General features: G+C 44.7%; 1 protein-coding gene across 12 annotated transcripts in view; it reads left to right on the top strand.

Moving 5' to 3' along the window:
- The window catches only part of NEO1 (neogenin 1), a 169,824-nt gene that overhangs the window by 52,659 nt on the left and 94,488 nt on the right, over positions 1–22,677 (top strand). For all 12 annotated transcript variants that reach the window (XM_064668564.1, XM_064668563.1, XM_064668559.1 and 9 more), the window contains exons 2-4: positions 810–1,127; positions 15,953–16,228; positions 18,662–18,815. In XM_064668564.1, the coding sequence (XP_064524634.1) occupies positions 810–1,127; positions 15,953–16,228; positions 18,662–18,815 (748 nt within the window). The remainder of the gene's footprint in view (positions 1–809; positions 1,128–15,952; positions 16,229–18,661; positions 18,816–22,677) is intronic.

Raw genomic sequence — 22,677 nt, 5'->3', positions numbered from 1 at the left:
TTAAGGTGGTTGTAACATAATTCAGTGTTTCTTTATCAACCATACTGTGGAAGATTAAGTGATTTTGAGATGAGTACAGCCTTGATGCTATTTCTAAGCTTGGTTATAAAAGCCAAAAGACTCCATTTTCTCTCACTCCAGCATTATGGTATGTGGAAAACTGTTCTTCCCTGGAAGAATTTGTCTTCTGTTTTCTCTGGATGATTAAGTTAAGACAAGTCGAAGTGATATTGGCAGCCAATCTTTCTGCTTGACCAAATACACCAGAAAGACAGTAATTAAAATTCACTTCTTAATGCAAAGTAGATGTTAATTATAGAACTCTTTTGGGAATACTTAAAATGGAAAAGTAATCATGTTTATCCTGGACGGGAATGGGAGTAAAAAAAATGCTTTCTGGCACTTTCAAGATGTGTTAAGCTCAGAACTGGAGACTCATTCTCCTGAGGCCTGGATTATTCTTGGTGATTCCTAATCTTTGCTGCGCAAACCGAATGACTGCACTGCTGTGAATGGCACCCACCCCAAAAAGGCTGAGAGCAGAGCCTCAAGAGTGCACAGAGTTGCCATGTGAGCAGGAAAACATGTTTTAGGGGTGAAAATTTCTTGGAATGTGCGAGTCCATTGTGTAAATAGTCAAAGCAGAAAACACTGTCCCACAGCCCGAGGTATTGTTAATATGTTTGGGGAGAGGGTGTTGCGAGCAGCGACGGCTCTCGTGCCCGTCGTGGGATCCTGGGAGGAGGGTGCATTTTCTGTTAGGAAACGTGGAAAGCTAACCCCAGACCGGCGCGGTGTGCGTTTTCCAGGGTCCCTCGTGAGAACCTTCACTCCGTTCTACTTCCTGGAGGAGCCGCAGGACGTGCTGTCGGTGCGGGGGGCCGCCGTGGTGATGAACTGCTCGGCCCACTGCGACCCCGCGCCCAGGATCGAGTGGAAGAAGGACGGGACCTTCCTCAACCTGGTGTCGGACAACCGGCGGCAGCTGCTGCCCGACGGCTCCCTGCTCATCAGCTCCGTGGTGCACTCCAAGCACAACAAGCCCGACGAGGGCCATTACCAGTGCGTGGCCACCGTGGACAGCCTGGGCACCATCGTCAGCAGGACGGCCAAGCTCACCGTGGCAGGTAAGGCTCTGCTCTGCAAGTGGGGCTGGTGGATGCTCTGCTCTGGAAGTGTGGAGGTGGATGCTCTGCCCTTGGAAAAGAGAAAAGAGCTTTCCAACAAAAGAAATGATGGTTTTGTCAGTTATCAGGGAAGGTGGGACTGTGCATCTCATTTCCGAGCTGGAAGTTTTGTGTTCGTCAAAGCACCTCAGTGAGGGGAGGGGTTTCTCAGGAAATGCTGAGGATCAGGGAAGAAACAAATGGATTAAGGAAAGTATCAAGTACCTGTAATCAAAATGAATATTTACCACAGCTTAGAAGTGTGGAAAAAGCAGGGTTTTGCTTTCTTTATGTATAAACAACCTTAAAATAACTTCTTCTACTTACATGTTTTCTCTGCTCTCTGTTATTTGGGAAGCTCCTCATGGCAGGTATGCAATCCTGGCAGGACTGGGAGACAGGTAGGGAAAGAACTGAAGACAGATAAAGGAGGGCTGAGGGTTGTGTTTTTCTGTTCAGCTGTGAACAAGGAAGTTTGAAAAGTAACAGCCAACCAAATGCTTCAAGTTTTCCATTAAAAAGGCCAAGTCATAACCTCAGCCTTGGTGTTTGGAGTAACCTTTAGACTTGACTGGTGACAGCTTTTATTTACGGGGTAGAAAGCAGTAAAGGAGTGAAGTTTGCACATAAAAATAAAGATTATGGCTAGGGAAAGTGCCTGTTTTCAGTCATTTGCTTGTATCTCAGGGCTTGGGAGTGTCAGACTGTGTGTGCCTTGTAAACAGCATAACTTGCAATTCCTGAGTAAGAGTGAGACTTTAAATCCAACCGAAAAGAAAATGTAAATAAAGGGCTGTAACTAAGAAAAAGCCTATGAAGCAGTTCTCCTTTGTTTCTCTAATGATGTTTGCCAGCCTTTTTCAAACAGTTTTTTTTTTGTTTTGCTTAATAAATGTCTCAAGGTAATGAATTTTTCCTGACTGGGGCTCTGGCATCTCCCAGAGCTGCTGCTTCCCATCGTTTATATTCTGGTGTTGTTTCCATTACCGTGGCTTGTAACGTTGTTGGGAAACATCAGCAGCGTCAGAAACAAAAGAAATGGGGGTTTTATACCTTAAAGGAGTGACTTGGAGAGTCTCTAAATGAGGAATATGTTTCTGAGCTTCTTGGCAATGGGGACAATAAAAGCAGTTCTCACACACTTCTCTCAGCAATTCCCACCTCCCTGCATCGCTGCTGTTGGGATTAATTCTGCTGCTTTCCACATGAGCTCCCTCAGCCTCCTGCCTCTGTCATCAGCCTGCTCTGTGTGATCATTAGGTGAGGTTAATGGGGTTAAAAATGAAGGTAAGCCAAAATGCCTTCCCAATCTCCAGTTCCATTTCGCAGTGTCCGCGGAGAAGGTGCTGTTTTATTCCATCATTTCTTAAATGATGGAATCTTTGAGAGCCTTTTAGTCCTTGGGAAAAAAAAACAAACCCACAACAAACAACACGGCAGTTGTGGTGAGTTTTGTTTTCAAAAAAATCCTTGCTAGAAAACACAACAAATAGAGTGTAACCCAAGGCAATATGGATCTTCACCATAACACAACTAGTTGCCCCTTTGACTCCCGTTGGCCTGACAGCTGCGTTATGAGATTATCGATCAATTCCCTGCAATAAAAACTCTACTTCCCTTGTCCAGAACTAGAGGAAATGCTCGTGACACATGTTCTGTATTGCCTTATGCCATCCTGTCCATCAGAAACCTGCCCCGGAGCATCCTCTGGCTGCACTCTGCAACCTCCTGCTGCTGCTCCAAAAGCTTGGTCAGATGTGGGGTGTGAAGGGTGTGAAATCCTATTTACCAACCCAGCCAAGTGCCAAGAGCTGTGCCAGACTACCCTGACTTCAGTCCTGTACTTGGGGGAAGGGTGGTTTGGTTGCTGAAGGCTTTGGAATAAGTGATGGAATATTTAAATTCTGGTTTAATTGTTTTGGTTTTCTGGTCCTCATTTGAATCCCTCAGTTTTAACAGTGGTTTTTAATATTCCTTCCCACCCTCTTGGTTTTAATTGGAAGCTCTGGGCTGTGGTGAGTGTGGGGATAGTTCTCATAGTAAGATCTCTCCTTGGCCTCAGAATTCCAGTGGGAGGGAGGTAATTCCCTTCTTAATGGAGCAGTGGTATCTCGGGTTCCTGTGCTGTGTGTGTGTGGTGCTGCAGCTGATCCCTTTAAAAGGGAATAGCGTGAAACGTGGGTTGCATGTTTGAACAGCTTCTTACTCATTAAATAACTTCACTGCCTGAAAAGGACAGTTCTGGTGAGTCACATGGGCCAGGGCAAGGGAAATCCAGTAAAAATATGTTGTGTTTCATCACAGAAATGAAAGGATACAGGGTTGGAGTGTTTAGGCTCAGAACTGCACTGTTTTCCCCAGGAGCCAGTGGATGGTGCTGAGCAATTCCTGAGTCCTGCAGGAAGGGCTGACAGGTGCTGCACTGAGATAAGCTCCTCAGATTATTGAAAGGGCTTTCTGTATATCCTAACTTGATGGATCTAAAAGGTTTGGATGTTGGAAACTGCAGCTGTAGGGTGACTGATGGTGCAGGGGCTGTGAGGTGACAGAGGGGCTCAGGGACCCACTGTGGGAAAAACAACCCCAAACACAAGTGGAGTGCTCAGACAGGGGCTGAAGGAGTTGTTACAGACAGACTGTCTTGGGTTCTTACCCAGTGTCTGATTTTGGCAGTGCTGTGGAGGTGTGTGGGCAGGGAAGGGATGGTGGCAGGTCACCAATGTGCTTTTTAAGAACCTTTTCTGTGCATGATGATCCATGAGAAGCCTTTACCCTTTGGGTTTTCGGAGGGGTGAGAAATCAGAGTTTCTGTGGCAGCTGAGACTCCTAAAGAAACTGATCTTTGCTTTCTTTAGTTTTAAAAAACAAGTCAGAGATACGATAAAATACCATTGTGAAAGAACACTGGAATTCAGCACTTGAATTAGTCTGTAACTTGGATTTGTGTGCTACTGCACCTCGGTTGTGAGGTGTTTGCTGTTCTATCAGACTTCCAGGAGTAAATCTTTGATTTTTAGGAGCTGCAAACAGCAGGAAATGTGTTGGCTTTCTTTAATGATCAGCAGTTTCAGGACACATCTCACTCTTTCCCACTAAGTGTGGGCTTCCCCAGTTTGGCTCCTGCCAGCAAATGAAGGATGAGGTTGTTGTCATCACCTGTTTCTTAGGGCAGGGGAGGGAGGGAGGTGTGATGGTCAGACAGTCCCTATAATGAGCAGGATTTCCTCATTGTTGCAATGGGTTCAAACTAGGGAAAGTCAAAGAAATTGCCTAATTTATGTAAAGCCACAGCCCTTTAATCAGTGCCTTGGTACAGTGTGTTTTCTTAATTGGCTTTTGAAATGCAAATCTGTCTTTGATACTTAAGTGCCAGTTAGATCCTAAGAAGGGTGAAGGGTTGGGATAGCTCTTGCAAAACATGGATTAAAAATGCATTTACAAAGTTTTGGGCAACTGTGACTATAATTCATCTTGGAAAGAATAAATTTGTGTGTATTTTAATAAAAAGTACAATGATAGGAGCTGAAAAACATTCCCAAGATGATTTTCCCCAGTCACTATTTACTATGGTTTGGCTGAAGCTTTCCTAAAGCTTTTATTGAGAGAACAGATACACAAGGATCTGGAAGTTTGGAAGCATTACTGGGACACTGAGTTTGTTCATACAGATTTATTGGCTCTATATATCCATTTAACTGCTCACTAAATTACTTGTTTTACCTCTTGTCATCTTTTTCCCCCAAATCAGTCCAGCTGGTTTTCTTCCTCTTCTTCCACTTGTCTTTGCATTTGATAATTCTTGGCTTTGAGCTTTAAGTGCCACTTGCTGAATTGTGACAAGGCAGCTGTCCCTGCCTTGGTACTGACTTCAGGTGCATCCAAGTTTAATTCTAAAAGCCCTTGTGGATAACTTAGGACTTTTTTTCTCCTACCTCAGCCAAGTAATCTCCTTTCTCAGTTAAATGTTAATAAAAATGTTATTTTCCAAACCTTAATTTCGTAATTCCTCTTAGAAAAAGTACAGGCAAATCACCTCTGTTACGAGATGCTCCTGCCATGTAGTGTCAGACTCTAAAATGGGTCATTGGAAACCTCCAGGGTGTGTTTGTGTGTGAACTCCAGTCTCCAAAGGTCAGCACAGGCCCTGCAGGGATGAGGGTCCAGCCCCTGAGCTGGGCTTGGCCAGTGGGATTTTGATACATCAGCTGTAGGGAATGAGCTTCACCTGAGAAACTGCTCTGGTTTTCAAAGGTTGCCTTGCCTTTCCAAGGTTTATTTGCATGTGTCCAGCTTTGGGCTTCCAAATTGCTGACTAGAAGAGCTTGGAGGAGTTAACTGAGTCAGAGCCAGGAGATGCTGGTGCCTCATCCTGCTGTTATTGCAGCTCATTACACCATCTCCACAAGATCTGCAGGTTTGCCCTTTTCTCAGTGGACCAGTAAAGAATTTCTCTCCACTAAATTGAATTAGAATATTGCTTTTTATAATGTGCCTAGATGCTGTAAATGAGGAGGGCAGGTAGAGATAAGTAATTCATATCCATTACAGAGTGGATACTGCCTGTCTTTGAATGACAAGCAGCAGGTAAAGCTGTGGCCAAGAGGTGATTATCCAGGACATTCCCTGAGCACAGGGAGAGAGCAGGACCTGGATGGACCTGGGCTTGCAGAGCACAGGGTCACAGATGGGTTGTGGTTGCCAAACTTTGAATGTTCACAACTGAACAGTGTTTTATTTCTTCCTGGGCTCTGTGTGTGTCTGTGCCATCCCTGAAGGGTGAGACAAACGGTCCCAGCTCCTCAGAGATGTGATTAGGTGGGAAATAACAGCACATTTTTACCCAATATTGCACATTTCCTGTAAGAGCGAGGGGAAAAAATATGCTCTTGATCAGATCTTCATGAATAAAGAACATTCTGTACCTTGGAATTGGAAAAACCTAAGAGCAGAGATACTTTAGAGGAGGGTACTTAAGAGCACTTAACCAGTAAGTGACACGGGTGATAAATTTTCCTTGCACAAATACATTTTTTTATGGAAAAAAGCATCTGCATTTTCCCTCAATTGGCTCAGATCAAAATGCATTTCTTCATGACAGGTAAATGGGAAAGCTGGTTTTAACACAGCTGCAGTTTGTACAGGTTCTGTCAGCTGTTACTGAAAATGTGAGAGTTTAGACATTTAAGATAATAAATGTTCTACCTTATGTGTCATTTTCAATTCTTACAATCCACATTTGTCCAGTTCAAGTAGGGAAAAAAAAATATCTCTGTGAACCTTTGGACTGGTCTGTGTTAGTGATTGGACCGAAGGCAAAGGTTCAGGTTCAGAACTGACGATTTTCAGTCCCAGGTTAGAAAAATGCATTAGTAGGCTTTGCCATTTACTTACCCTTTTCTTGAGTAGTAACTGTGGGAGGTGAGAGCCAAAGTGATTGAGGTCATTGGTGATACTGAGCCTTCACTTCCTGGCTGTGCAGCCTGGGAAGGTTTGCCTGTGAGAGGCTTCTGGTGTATCAGCTGCGTCCTTTGCTCTTCTGTTTCAACAAAACTCAAAGAAACAGCAAAACAAAACAATGTTGATGTTTGACTCTGCTCTGGAAGGACTCCTAGACCCCTCCCGTGGTGTTGGAGGCTCAGGGTGGAGTGTTTCTGTCAGAATTTGGATGAATTCAGTTCTTTTTACGGGGGATGGCAGGACAGGATTCGAGATTTGTGTGTGGCCAAAATAACTCTTTAAAAGTGAATTGCAAGAAATGTAACAAACTAAATCTGTTTCCTGCATGATCTGAAAGTGTTGGAGGGATCAGCAGGGCATCTGGACTCTGGAGAGGAAGGAGTGTTGCTCTGATCCAGGGTCTCTTGCCCCTTGGGCAGCAGTTGGTCCATCTCCTGTATATCCGTGGTGTGCACACCAGGAATTGCTTCCTGTCGTTCCTCGAGCCTGGTTTCAAGTCAGTGTCTCTCCAGTCAATTTATCCTCGTTTTTAGAGTGCTGTGTTCTCTCCACCAGCTCTTAAGAGCAGCACATGGAGCTCTGATTTAGTTCAGAGCCTCCTGCCCCATCCGAAGCCTCTGGCTGCGGGATTGTCCGGGGTGGAACGGATCACTGGGATGGTGGGGGACAGCCCCCAGCAGGGGAATGGGACCTGCTTGTTTGGAAACTCCTCATTGATATCTAATGACCAAGTTACAGCTGAGGTGGAGAGACTCTTAATTTCCCAGTTGAATGATATTAAATCTAGTTTCTATTGAAAAAATGCAGGTTTTCTTAAGCTTTTGTATTTAAAGTTTATGCCACCTGATATCAAACAAAATCGAACAGCCTATTCTGACTAATACTATCCCTGTCCCTAATTCTGTGGGTCAGTGAGCCAGTTAAAGCTCATTTGTGCTCAGTGGAGGGTGACAAATCCTCTGCTGAAGCTGCAGGACAGGGGGCACAGGGAGATCTGTAGCACTCGTGCCTGAGCTTTCTGCTTTATTTATGATGTAATAGTACTGCTCAGAGAAAAGCAAACTAATAGGTGCTTTCTAGAATGAAATTCAAATTCAGTGCAATGCAAGTCTTGTAATGAGCAGAGAGAGGATCCTGTGTGCATTTGGTCAACAGAATTGTCTTTGTGATGACTTACAGTAACGCAAACTTACTGTAAATCATCAGAAGTGGAAGCTCTTTACAGTGTACACTTAGATCTTGACCTTTGCTTTGGAAAATATGGAAGGCAATGGAGTTAATCTGTGGAGAACATGAATTCTGTGGAAGGAGCTTTGGTGCCAAATCTCTGCTGTCCCCTGGGCTGATGGTGGTTGGGCCACTCTGGATGGTGAGACACGAGAACAAAGTGAGACCATGTCGATGGTGCAGCAACACCCTGAACAGGAAACTTGGCTGAGCCTTCCTCCTGTGTTAATATTTTCACTCAAATCTGTATTTTCCCTTATTTATCTCTCCATGTCAGCACCAGCAATCCCTTTTGGGATTCTGTTTGACAGGTTTGTGCAGAGATTGCTCCCGAAATCCCAGCCTGTCAGGCAGGTGGTGGTTACATCTGCAGCCTGTGTTCTTCACTCCCTGCCTGCCCCAGCACGGGATCCAGCAACATATTTCAGCTTTATTGAGTGTCACAGTGAAGAGTCTTTAGGCTGACATTGTTCAGGCTTTTGATGGACTGAATGTGGTGTTTGAAAACGATAACAACCTGTAGTGTCACCCCCACCCAAGTGAAAGGGGACACAGAAGCAGGAAGGGTAAGAAGGATCGAGGCAGAAGTGTGTCTATGATTAATTCTTTATCTTTCCATAATTAAAATTCAAAAGGAAGTCTTGAATAATTGAATAATTGTTTAAGGTCATTAAAATAATTTTCACAGAGGGAAATTATTGTTAATAAGGAAAAAATTAAGTTATGAAACTTGTGGTTGAATTCATGAGGTTAGTTCTTGGTAACATCTTTAAAAGCATAGAATGTGTGTCACCATTCACATAAATATACGAGAAATAAAAATGTTAAAAATTATTAACCCCCCTACAACCCCTATCCATTTGCATCTATAACCCCCTATTTCAGGGGGAATATGGGGAAATGTCTCTAGATAATTTCCAGGTTTCTGGAAAGGTGTTGTCTTCCTTCTCCAACAGCTTCTGAGGTCAGTCCTGGCTTAAGACACAGTCAACTCTGCTCTTTAACTGAACAGATTAAAATGAAGCAAAGAAAGGCTTCAATATGGAGAAAGCTTTAAAAAAACTCCCTGATGGGATGAGCTCCCCTGCCAGCAGCTGATTCCAGCGGCGGAGTGTGACAGTCCCACCTGAGCTATTCCCCTCTGGATCCCTGGCTCTGAGCCGCAGTCTCGTCGGATGATTTGCTCCTTCTACGCCTTTTAGCGTTCCTCCTTTATTCTGCCACACGCCCTTGTTGTCTTCAGACATCTGTGTCAGCCACATGTTCGTGTCTGTAGAATTTCTTTCTGCTTTGTGTTCCCGTCTCCTGTCCCGTCAGCCTTCGAGCCCTTGATTTCTGCGGGGTTTCGTTGCTATTCACGCGCTCCGAGTATTTCTCAGAGAAGTTGTTGAGGTTATTTCCTGTCTCTAAATGCCTGTTGTCAGGTACCAGCTGTCTTTGTCACTGTCTATAGAGTTGCCTGCAAAAGTTTTTCAGATCTTTCCTTTCTTCCAGTTCCTTGATAAATTTATCCTGACAGTCCTCTCTGTCCATTAATCTTCTTTGAATGGCTTGTTCACATGAGCTTCCGTAATTGATAGCCTCGCCTGGGTCTAAAATTATTTAACATGTCAAGCTCTTTTCTTTCACCACAACACTCGGATCTTATTCTTCTTTTGTTATGGCTCTCGATTTTGTTTTAAAAAGAGTAATTGTGAGCCTGTAGGGTTTTTATTTTTAGGCAGTCTATTGATGAAGACCTGAAGTTCCTTAAATGATGAGGCAATCTGTGTGCCTTATCTCCAGGGCTTCTCCTGAAATCCCACAGGGTTTCTTCATTGGCCTCACTATTAGAATGATCTTCAACAGCAGCAAATAAATGACTGCATAGTTTGCATGCCCTCAGTTCATTTCTCGTGGCATTAGGATTTCTTCTTGTGTTTCTCAGAGTCTGTGGAGTTCAAATTCATTGTGGGCACTGCAGCTTTTCCTGCTGCTGTTGGAGCTCTTCTGTTTGGCCTCTTTAACTGCAAGTCCTGTCTCCACTTTCAGTGGTACTATTTCCCCTACTCTCTTGGCAGAGCTGTTTTTTCTGTGCTCCTGCACCATTCCTTGCAGCACTTCTTGAGCCTGACCATGTGCCATGACTGACATCCCCCTGTTACTTTTCTTGTAGTTGTGGTTGTCATCAGTGACCTCTCTGTTCTTGAAAATCTTCCTTCAGTCATTTTTCATGCTCCCATTTCATTCCTGGAAGAATTTAGTGACCTCTTCTTGATATCACCTGGATAGAACTGGCATTTGATTGTTTTGCCAGGCAGAACGTGAGGATGTTCTGATGTGTTTTCCTAGTCCAAACACCTTTTAAAGTTTTTGAATGTATGGTAGATATTGAGAAGGAATCCTTCCCTGTGAGGGTGGGGAGGCCCTGGCACAGGTTGCCCAGAGAAGCTGTGGCTGCCCCATCCCTGCAAGTGTCCAAGGCCAGGATGGATGGGGCTTGGAGCAACCTGGGCCAGTGGAAGGTGTCCCTGCCCATGGCAGGAGGTGGAATGGGCTAGCTTTTAAGGTCCCTCCCAACACAAACTATTCATTGTGTGATTCTGTCTTAGTCTTGCTTTTAGTTTGTGGCTCTGTGGCAGAGCTCAGACCCAAGTCTGAGAGGGGCTGATCCGAACCTCACATTCTTGTAATCCAACCCGGTGCTCCAGGGCATGGTCAATTTTGCTCTAAGTTTCCTGTTAGAAGCTTGTTTTGACAAGTTTAATTCTGCTCCTCTTTGCACAGTATTTTGTGCAGTGTTTTGTTGTATCTCTCCACAGTTTTCTGTGCAGCTTCTCTAGATCATCCTGTCGTCGGATAATTGAGCTGGGAAGGGACTTCAGGGGATGTGGAGTTCAGGTGCTGGTTCAAAGCAGCTCTGAGGTCCCGCCAGGTCACTCTGTGCATTATTGTACATGTATAGGTACATGTCTGTGTGTCTCACTGATGTGTCCTCTCCCTTTTCTTCTCCCTAATTCTGGCCAAGGGATACCTTTATAAACCAGCGTGTGCCGTGGTGTTCCTGCTGCCAGGGCTGTGTGTAACAAGGTCGGGATTCTGCTCTTGTACTGAAATTTCTCATTCATGTTGTGTGTTCCACATACCTCCTGCTTTTGTTTAGCCAACAAGGACTTTGGGTAGGTTTTCTTCTCTCCACATTATAATCCATGTAAGAATACTCTTGCCCTCTGTCTCCTGCCTGGATTTGAAGAGCCATCTCCTGCCCAGAGCTCTCCTGCCTGGATTTTGGGCCAGGTTTTGTTCTCTCTTGTCTAGATTGCCTAAGCAAGGGGGGAGAATGGTGTGCTAGTTGGTGTTTGTGGAAAGGACTGGAAGCATCTGGTCTCACCCTAATTCAGGTAGTGCTGGACTTGTGCTCTCCAGGAGTGTTTTGTAATTACAAAGTCTGATCCATTTGCTGCTGAGATTCATGAAATATGTCCTATTAACAGAGTGTATTTTAAGCCGTTTCACACCTCTGCCACTCCAGCAAATGATGCTGAATAATGCTGGGGAGAAGGAGCTGTGATAATTTAATGAAGTGTCCACAGATGGCTGGACTTATTAATTTTTTAACAGGGTTGGGGTGAGAAGCTGATGCACTAACAAAATATGCAGCATCTTTGTGATCCGCCGCGTTGCTGAGGGATAACAGATGTTGGAGCCATCCTAACAATAGGGAATCGTGTTTCTGTTCTCTTGTGTGCCTGAAATCTTCACACTTCCCCAGAGGCTGTTTGGATAAGGGACTAATAGCTCTGGATTTGTCATGAGCTCAAATTTGCTTAGGCAACAAATGGGGAGAAATTAAAGTGTCTTAAAATTGGGAGCGGTTTGTGGGATCACTGACAGACCAGTTGAACTTGGAGGGTGGGAGTGCTGGGAGATGTGCTGCTGGAGTTAGTTCAGACTTGGGTGAATGATGAGAAAAGTGTGAGAGTAATGTTGGACATCAGAGGATTTTCACAGCTGGGGTACAGGAGGAAAGGAGTTTGGAAAACCTGTCAGCTGCTCCCGTGCTTTGCTTTTTCCATATTGCATTAGAAATAACCAGGGGAGTGACAGGGAAAACATTTGTTGAGCACATCGAGATGTCACAAAAAAGGCCTGAAACCAGCCTTGGGAAGCAGTTAATTGCACAAACATGGAATGGGTGTGTGTTTAGAGCTGTTTAATGCTTATACAAAGTGTTCTCTTAAATTCCAGTCTATGCAGGAGCAGTAGAAGAGACTCACATGACGAAAAGTCTTATGACCACGTAGGAAAGGTCCATAGAGAGGAGGGGATTCCTCTGCAGCTTTTTGTTCCTTAAGGACGAGGAGCCTGTGCTCTTTCTCTTATTTCTCTTTAGCAGTGTTGGTTTGGCAGGACTGATCCCAAAAGGTTGGTAGGATTCTCAAGGGGTTTAAATGTGTGTGTGGCAGCAGCATCCATGTTAAATCAAATGAAGCATTTCTAGTGGCTGCTGATGGGATTTAGAGGGAAGGCAGGACTCTGAACTTGGTTACAGCACTCGTGTGAGTTTTTTAGTAGTTGCTGATTATGGAAGGTTTTCTTCTTTCAGTCTCCTTGGAAGTGATTGGCACTGGCCACAGTCACAGAGAGGCTGCTGGGCTGGATTGGCATCAGGGCAGTGAATTCCTCCACTTGTGCAAACTGCAGGAGATGAAATACTGGCTCCATTGACGGCAGCAGACGACAGCCAGAATTTTAACCATCTGTGTTTTCCAGGAGCATGGGAATTATTGCTCTTCTAGGCACATCCTTTTCAGAAATGGAGACAATGGGCCACAAATCTCAGTAAGGCTTAGACTGGGAATGCTGATTGAATGCACCACATTTGCATTAATAGATTGTTCATTCACATTCCTGCCATAGCTCTGGGCTTTGATGAGAGGAGGGGAGAGACAAAAGGAAAGGAGAAAATAGGGACAGAGTTGGCTTTCCCCCCTCCCTCCCATTTGCATTGTCCTGGCAGAAAGTGTGGAGTCTGTGATGCATCTCATTCCCTTGTGTGCTGTGAGAGTTGCTTATGTGTTCTCCTGTCTGTGTTTAGAGAACATTCCAAAAGGAAAATCATCCCTCCTAAATTGAGTTTATTAACCTGTGTTCTGCTAGGTCAGTAGTATTTTCCTTTGGTGTCCTGAAATCGATACATAATGTATGTGAGCTGACACAGAATGATTAACGTGTGTACAAACACCAAAAATTGTCTTTAATATCAGAACCCCAAAGTGTCATTTATCATTGCATTCATTTGCCAAAAGATGGGATGGTGCCTTCAACTGATTGCCCTGCAATGTGTGGGTGAGGAGTGGGGGCTGCTCCCTCATTAGGAGTGTGCCTTCCATCCCTGGAAATGTCCAAGGCCAGTTGGATGGATTGTGGAATAGTGGAAGGTGTCCCTGTCCATGGCAAGGGGTGGGACTGGATGAGCTTTAAGGTCCCTCCCAACCCAAACCATTCTGGGATTCTGTCATTACATCTTCTTGCTTAATCTTGTTGGTTGAAGTGTTTGGGAAATACAAACTATTGAGAAAAAAGGCACCAACTTTTTAAAAAGTTATTTTTTACAATAGTTTTGAATGTGCTTCTAGTGTAAATTGAAAGACTGAATTGGCTTACGTGGTAATGCAGTCAAAAAAGATTATAGGAAGTTATGGAAATTCAGACTTAGAAGCTGTTAATTGATATTTGAAGAGGAAAAGAGCAGCTCTGTAATGGCAAGGTCCTGGACTGGGAGAGGGAAGGGTATTTTCTGGTTGTGTTCTGCTGCAGGAGGTGTGCCTGCACTCTGGCACACGCTCTGGGACCTGCTCCTGTATTTATAAACAGGTCTCTGAATTAATAGTAATTAAGGCCTGTATTTGGAGTGCCTTTTGTAATCCATTATTATTGTTTTGTGGTTGTGTGTTGGCTAAAGCAAAGGCTCCTCCTCCACAGTGGAGGCTTTTAAGCAGTGCAAATTGCCAATAATTGTAGAATAAGAGAAAATTACTCTTTAGGACAAAATTATAGCCTAGGTTAAAATGTATATTTTAAAAACACACAGGACTATGATGAAATAAAGGTTTTAGTGGCGTTTAGGATGACCTGGAAAATGAACTGTAATTTCATTGCTAGTGAGTAATGAAACCATCTTAAATACAGCTTATTCAGCCTCAATGGAGCACCTGCACACAACAGAATGCACAAAGCCTGTCTTGTCCAGGAAGTGAATAGTACTTGGGGGGGGGGGTTAAATTAAGGCATATTTGAGCTTGATGTTAAAAAATTGCAGGGCTTTAATCCTCCAGGAACATCCTCACTTGTGCTTTTAGTTGCCAGTGAGGTCATTGTACAAGTGGTGGTTTGTGGAGCAAAGAAGGGAGGTGAAAACAGAGCTTAGGGGCTCCCCTGGCAAAAGGAGGAGATCCAGGACCCCCTTCCAGGCTGGGCAGGGAACTGCCTTAATATGGAGGTCTCTTAATAAAGGAGAATGTTGAGATAGGTAAGAATTGGAGGTAATTATGACATTTAATGGGTTCTATCAAAAAGGAGGTTTCCTGAAAGGAGTGATGCCTCAGAGACCAGGGTTTGGAAGACCCTGCTTAACAGCCTGATCAGCCATGGAACTGTAAAACAAGGTATTTACCTGCAAAATGAGCAAGTGTGGCATGTGCAGGAGACACTGGTACTGTTGCTGTGGCCTCAAGGGTCTCACAGGAGGAGTTAAATAATGCTGCAGGGGTGGAACTTCTTAGCACAGTGTGCAAAGTCAGGCAGGTCCAGGGATATCCTTGGGATTGCACTGCGTTGGGACAAGAGGGATGGAGGATTTACGAGAAAAGAAGGTGAGTTGGTGGGTTCTGGGATTAATTGTAACCTGGCAGTGTGCAGAGAGCCACTGAGATGGTTCAGTGGTTTGGGAAGGTGTTTTCAGTTTTGTAATATTTCCATGGATGTTTGTTCTCAATGTGTCGTTCTGCCAGTGGGGCGTGGTGGGACAGGAGGGGGCATGGAAGCAAAAGAGGTTCTGACTGGATTTAGGAGGAAGTTCTGCACTGTGAGGGCACTCATGTGGTAGAACAGGTTGTCCAAGAGCTGTGCAGTCTCCATCCGTGGGGATATTTGGGGTCTGACTGGACAACTCCCTGAGTAACCCTCTGACCTTGTAGCCGACTCTGCTGTGGCTGGGCCCCTTCCTGCCCAGGTTATCCTGCCATTCTGTGCCTTTAAAGGTGCACAGGACGTTGGGGAATGAGGGCAAGGAACTGAAGATTGTAGCTTCATTAAGCAGGAGGAAAGTTGAAAGAAAGAAGTTGTGATTTTTATGCCTATGAATACCTTAGAGGGAGGAAGTAATGGATAAATATCAAAGATGCAAAATAATTAATACCAAAACAAGGTCAAGATCAAAGGACCAGAAGTTGGTTTGAAATACAGTGGGAGGGGAAACTAGAAACAGAAAGTTTTTCAGAGGAATGAAGCTGTGGAAGGAGCCTCCAGGTATTATTCTGAGAGGGGAGAAAGTTTGTAACAGTTGGAGATGAGCCTGTGCAAGTAAAGAAGTTTTTCATTGAAGTGAGAAAAGCCTGACCATGTGACATCAGATGCTGCTTCTCCAAAGATTTCTGCAGAAACTGGAGAGCAAAGATCGGATGCTTAAAAAGAAATCACAGAAACCCTGAGGGATTTTTGGAAAGCAAATAAGGATCCAAGCTGGAAATTACAGAAAGTACCGTTTAACTTAAGAAGTACATGTGTTAGATACTTTATTAGGCAATCAAAGGTAGTGAATATGGACAGGGAGGGCTAGAGGAGATGGAGTTTTGGCACCAGGGTGTCACTGATAAGCAGCACATGGTGACAGATTGTAGTAGGAAGCTCAAGAATTGGAGAGAGGATGGAAAATCCATCCCTTTTCTGCCCCATTGCACTGAAGAGCCGCTCAGTGTTTTCCATCCATGGGTGTTCTGCATCCTTCAACATCAAGTTGAAGTCTCTGATCCGACTGATTGTTTGTTAACCCTTTTTGAAGGAAGAAGGAATCACAGAGCACCGAATGCCTCTGATTTGTTCCTCTTTTCATTGCTGTGCAGGCCTGCCCAGGTTCACGAGCCAGCCGGAGCCGACGGCGGTGCCCCGGGGCGGCAGTGCCGTGCTGAGCTGCGACGCCAACGCCGACCTGGCCCCGTTCGTGCGGTGGGAGCAGGACCGGCAGCCGGTGCCGCTGGACCAGCGGGTGCTGCAGTTGCCCAGCGGGGCCCTGGTGATCAGCAACGCCTCCGACAGCGACCGGGGGCTGTACCGCTGCCTCCTGGAGGGCTCTGCCGGCCCCAAGTACAGCGACGAGGCCGAGCTCACAGTCCTGCCAGGTACCCGCGGGCGTGCTGGGACACGGGGCTCCTTCTGCCTCTGCAGTGGTTGGAGAAGGGCTGGAGACTCTCCTGTGCCTTCTTGCCACACTGAAATGTTCAGCTTTTAAGGGATTTCAGGGAAAGATTGTTTTCTAAAGTCCCTGTTTTCAGGAGTCCCACACTTACTTCCACTGTGACATGATGCAAAGAGGGAATCTGCTGTTTCTTTGAGTATAAACATGTGGGGATTTCTGAGTTTCTCAGGTTGAATCCCGTGTTTCAACTCCTGCTGAATTTTCCCAAAGAAATTGGTGCTTAGTCCCTCACTCTCGGGATGCTTCAGCTGAGGGGCTTTTAATTGTCCCAATATTCAGGAAATTCCGATTGTCTTAACAATGGGCCCCTTTAGGAATTCTCCAGCTCCCCAAAGGAAGATGACTTTACTTTGGAAGGTTTAGCAATGCCTGTTGTGCTGAAATGTTGAGATATTTTTATAAGAACAGAAGTCCAGTGCTGATGTCAAGTGTTGGTACACTGAGTACTTGATAAACTTCCATATTGCATTGATCTTTTGGATTCTTTTGGCTCTAGATATGGTTTACTTGCTTTTTTAATGCTTTGCTGAAGATGATTAAATAGAATTCTGTTAGGGAATACAAATGATGCTGTTTCTTTGTTTGGTCATGAATCTGAAAGTATCAATAGTGAAGTTTTGTGAAATCCCTCCCAGCAGGCTTTTTAAAAAAGTGGGATTAAGCTGTTGAAGGGAAAGCTCCCTTAATCTTGATTGGCCCCATAATTGATTGTTTGGTCTGAGATGTATTTGAAAGAAGGATTTGAATTAATCTGTTCTTTATTCAGTTTATTCCCTTTTTAAATTGTTATCTGATATGTGTCTGACAGTGACCCCACTGCTCTGCTTCCCAGTCTTTGAAATACACACAACACACACTTGGATTTACATCCATGGACGATGTTCTGCTTCTTAAATGTTCTACTTTTTCTTATACCAGGCTGTCACTGAGCAGGAGGGTACATTTCTGAGCTATACTGGTTAATAGCAGGTACTTTCAAACATAGGAATACAAGGGGAAAAAAAACCCCCTTGATTTTTGGATGCAGTTTGCACTCACCTGGGAGCTGAAGTCTGTTCTGGGAGCCTGGAGCAATGATGGGCTGTGTCTGTGGTGAACGGTCCCAGCTCCTCTCCTCCTGTAAGGGTTGGTGTATCCCTGTTCCTGGAGCAGGCAGAGCAGTTCCTGCTCACAGGGAACGTGGGCAGAGCCGTGGGATGGTTCCTGTGTGGGCCCCAAACAGATGGTGAGATCCAGGACTGCTCAAAGCTTGTCTGCCCCTGCCTTGGATGGCTCTGAGACGGGATTTCCACCCGTTCTGTTCCTCAGATCCCTGGCAGCCTCCTCAGGCTGTACCTTGGAGCACGTGTGTGCCCTGAGCTCGGGGCTGTGAACATTCCTGTGCTATTTTTAGTATTTTGAGCTGAAGAACAGCAAAACAACAACTCTCAGAAATGCCTGCGAGTATCACATCGGGCCCAAGTGAGACACAGCCACGTCTGAGTGTGATGAGACACAGAAGGTGCTTAAGAGAGCAGAAGCAGAGGAGGTGCAGAAGAGTCTGCCCTATTTAGGTGGCCAAAAATAATTTGAGGGCTTGTCTAGTTCTGGAGCTTTGCTGTCATCACACCTTCAAACACACATCTGACTACTGAGAGTGCAGCAGTTAGTGCAGCGTGAGCAGTGGGAGTAACTAACTCAGCCCAAAGCTGTACCTCCTGGGTACAGCTCGTTTGCTCTGGTTCAGGGTAGACACAGAGGGTACAAACTGTAGTAACACACTGAGGAAATGTGCACTTGGCTTGTGCTTGTTCTTAAGGTGAAGGGAAAAAAGAAACAAATCCCTCTTCATCCCAACTCAGTGCAAAACTAATTCAGAGGATTCCCATTTTCATAAGGATGGAAAACTGGTGGGATGTAAAGCTTGTGGTACTTGTGTGCACATTAGCTGGTTGTTTTATTCCACTTAGGATGACTTTCTGCTGCAGTAATTTCATTTTCCAGCATGTAAAAGCACTTCCTCAGTAGCTCCCTGATGGAGCCAGGGGATCGCCCAAGGCTGGCTGGACAAACCCAAACCTGAACCTTTCTTCACTAAATCTCTACTAGCTGGTGCAGTTCCAGTTTCAGGGCTGTAGCTTTGAGCTGAAACAGTTTCCCAGGGAGTTGGAAGAGTGAGAATCCCAAAGGTGGGGATGTCTGGAAGAAATGGTAACAAGGCTGGGAGAGGCTCCGGCAGAGACTGTGGGTGGGGTGGTGATGGGATCCTGGGGAGATGCAGGAAAGGAATGGGAGGTTTCATTTGTGGTTTTCTTTGGCTCGTTGGGTTTTGGTGTGGGCTTTTATTGGTGTTCTGTTGTGTCCAACACCTTTGCAGAGCCCGAGGAGCCGCAGCCCCTGACGTTCCTGAGGCAGCCGTCGGCCCTGTCCAGGCTGAGCGGGCAGAGCGCCCTGTTCCCCTGCGTCACCACGGGATTCCCAACTCCCTCCATCAGGTGGACAAGAAATGAGGAAGAGCTCCTCACAGAAGGGTGAGTGGTGGCTGACATTCTTACCTTTATCTCACAGCAGGAATAGGGGTTTGGATTAATGCCCACCTTCCTTCGTACCGAATTTTAAAGCAGAGGGGAAGAAGCCGGTTCCCAAGTGCTGGAGGGCTCCGCCGGCAGTGCTGGGACAAGGGATGTAGTTCAGGAGATTTGTGGAACAGTCTCACAGTATTTGTTTTTTTGCAGCCATCTGAAACCAAGAAATCTTACTTAAAGCAGGAAGATTATTAAGAATGTATTACCTTTAGATTGCCACTGGAATAAAAGAAGCAATTAAGGGAATAAGGACTCTGCAGGAAAACAAAGACAACTTTGTGTTGGTGTATTATGTGTGTGAAGCCCTACACTGGCTTTCTGCAATGAAAATGTCCATTATGTGTCAAAATGTTCCACGGGAGTTTAAGAATAAGTGTTTAAAGCACAATTACATGATTTCTCATGAAAATAGAATATTAAAATGTTAGGCACAATTAAAAAAAACAGTGTGGACTTTCAGAAATGCATCCAGTGAAAACACATTGTCACTGCTGGTGTATTCACTCAAAATAATGTGGTGGAAAATCTATATGAAAAAAGCAGAACAAATCTTATCAAGACCATTTTTGTGCCTCTAATGAACGTACTTACCAGAACCAGGAGATTACAACCAGGCACTTGAATGTTCTCCGTGTCCCCCAAAGCCAGCGGGGAGATTAAGGGAGCCCCAGGTTAATCATGGAACAAGGAGAGGGAAATCGTGGCGTGGCTGCTGCAGAAAGGCAGAGCAGGGCACGAGTCTCTGCAGCAGCAGTGATATAATATATCTCTTTTTCTGGCAACTCTTAAATTAAAAAGGTCCCGGGGCTCGTAATTTGAGCTGTCGTGGCTGGGGGGAGCCCTGGGGTGACCGACAGCTCAGTGCCCTGAGAGCTGGTGCCGTGTCGGGCTGATGGCCCAGGATTTAGAGCCTTTCTCGTCATAAATGTAAGAAATCACTCGCCTTTGGAGGCTGCTGCAGGCTCCTCAGAGCTGCACAGCCCAGTGGGATGAGATGTCAGGATAAACGTGCCTGGTAAGAGCTTAATTTGTTTTCCTTGTGTGTAAAGTGGTGTCGTGTCACACCTTTATGAATTTTTGCTGCCCCCCACCCCATCCTGCTCTGGGTTATGGCATGTTCAGTGCACAGGGAGGTTAAAGCTCAGCTACCAGAGAGCTCTCCTTTTATTTTCTCCTGGGTTTTGGAAATACAGAGCCCAGATTTTCCAACCCTCACCTGAGTACAGTGCTGGAACTCCCTTAAGAGCTCTTCTGTGAGGTTGCCCGTGATGACTCCTGAGGGCTGCACAGGGATTTTCAATTCTCAAAATTCAGAGTGAGAAATTGTTTTGGAGGGCTGAGGCATAACATGACTAAATATACTTGATCTTTATATGCACACAATTTGAACCAGGTCTGACCTGATTTTCCAGAATATTAAGTGTTAGTTTTTTAGTATTATGGCCCTTTGTTACAAGAACAGGTTCCAGTTGACTTTTTAATTCTTTTTTCTTCTTGCAACACTAAGCTTTTTTTTTTTTTCTTTGTCAGTGAAATGTGTGCTCACCATAGACTTTACTTTTAAGGTGGATAAAGGAGGGAATTTCATCTTTTTCCCCTCTGTAGGAATAAGATGCCTTCATTGTTCCCTAAAGTGTGCCAAAGCTCCTAAGTCTGACACTGGTGACTGTGGCTTAACAGGAAGAGATTCAACCAGCAGAAAACAAAGAGTTCTTAAACTCCATTTACCCCAACAGCCATTGTATTATTTGTTTGAATAGAATAACTGGAAAATCTCCAGAAATTAAGATTCTTTGTTGGAGTAAAGCCTGCAGTTACTGCTGCTAAATAGCTACCTTAGCTTGTTATGCATGGTCTGTTAATGTAATTACAAATTAAATCACATTTAATTTGTACTGAAATCCTCTTTTGTGATAAAAGTACGACTTTTCTTAGCATGGCTTTTCTGTAGCCAAAGTAAAAACTGATCCTTTTTATCTGGGCAGGTTTTAATGTACCTTCTCTCTGGGAAAAGCTCTGAAATGATGGGTTTTGTTTAGACATACACGCAGACCAGACATTAGCATACATATATGTAGGTATATACATATATATTGACACATGTCTCTATGTAGGAAACAAAATTTGGATGTTTTGGGCAGGTATGTCCCTAATTTTGACCCCTCGTGAAATGATTTAACACACAACCTTATTTTGACTTTTGTCCCAACTGTGGTAATTAATCTAAAGGCAAATTAAATGTTTACCTTTCAGGCTGCATTGCTAAGGAGAATATGGATAGGAGCTTGCACTTCTGGGAAAAACAGATTATTTTTAAGGGTTGGGAGTGGTGGGGCTTTGGAATTAACTACGTGTTATAAGACCTGAAAAGAAGGGAAGGTGATTAAATGTGATGAATTATTTGTTGAAGACTGCAATAAGATTTATGTTAATGGATAAATGTGAGTAAACTTGAATGATGACAGTCTTGGCAGTTGTTCTGACAGCCAGCCTGTAATGCAATATATTGTGAAATTAGTTTGCTGTGATAAAATATTTCCCAAATTAATTAGAGTGGAAGAGAAGGAAGCTTTGAGTGCTGGGTGAGAAACTGAAGTGAACACAGTGCTCAGAGTTTCCATTGTAGTAAAGCTCTTAGAACTTCAAGGAGTCCTTTCAGAACTTGCTGACTTGAAGATTTTAAAGAAATATAATTGCTGGACCACTGACTTTTTGGCTCTTTGTAAAGAAGTCCATCAAAGAATATGAATGACCTGAGTTTCACCTGGGACCTGGGGAAGTTCTGGTTCCTCAGAGCTGGAGAGCAAGGGAGTGTTGGGAGGAAGGGTCTCAGTGCTCCCCCCAGCCCTGTGCCCTGCTCAAGGTGTTGCTGTTTTGGGCTGCTCCTCTGAGACCTTCCTTGCTGTGTGCACAATTCCAGAGAGAAAATGGCACAGGGTGGAAAATCGGACCCAGTAACAGGCACTGGGAAGGTGCTGGACTTGTGCTGACAGCCTTCCATGGAACTGGCTCACCAGTCCAGCTGGTAACCTTGATAAATTGGAATTTTCTCAAAACTCCATTGATTGTAAGGAAAGGAAAAGGCCAAACCCTGTTCCAGGTTGAGATTTAGCTCCAAATTCGAGCTTCAGAATCTGAAGGAAGCCCCTGGACTCGTGTCTAACCCCTGGCAGGGAGTGCTGGGCTAGTGGGTCTGTAATGCTGGTACCTCAGTGGAGCCCTCCCCGTTATCCATGTGGTTCAGCAGTGGGAATATCCATCCTGCTTTTCCAGCTGGATTTCCTCCATAAACTCTGAATGAGCAATATCTCTGCCAGGGATGTAGAGAATGCTGAGTGAGGTGGAAGGAAGGGATAGGGACATCTCTGTTTCTTGCCAAAATAGGAATTCATGTAAATATTGGAATAAATCTTAGGTCCTTTATGCAGAACTTCCTGAAGTGAGATCTGCTGTAGTGTCAGTATTATCTGACACACGAGGCTGGGATGGAAATGGTCTGTACTGGTTAGAGTTTTTCAGACTTGAGCCAACTTTGAGCCTTCCTTAAAAATTTTAGAAAAGCCCTTTCATAAAATTTAAATTTTGTTTAAATATCTGGTCTGGGCAAGGATCCTACTGTGGGAGGGTCTGTTTTTCAGCACATGTAGAGTCACATTGTGCTTTTGACAATTCTGAACTTGGAAAGTGAAGTTTCAGGTGGCTGCCAGGGGGGTTTCAGAGCTTGGGACACAGGCAAGAGTCTGAAATGTTTGGAAGAGGATCTACTTTGAAAACTTGCCCATGTGTGGATCAGGATGTGCTCCACCAT

This window comes from Pseudopipra pipra, chromosome 12 (assembly GCF_036250125.1).
Source record: "Pseudopipra pipra isolate bDixPip1 chromosome 12, bDixPip1.hap1, whole genome shotgun sequence".
Classification (NCBI taxonomy): domain Eukaryota; kingdom Metazoa; phylum Chordata; class Aves; order Passeriformes; family Pipridae; genus Pseudopipra; species Pseudopipra pipra.
This window is presented reverse-complemented; position numbering and strand designations above follow the sequence as displayed.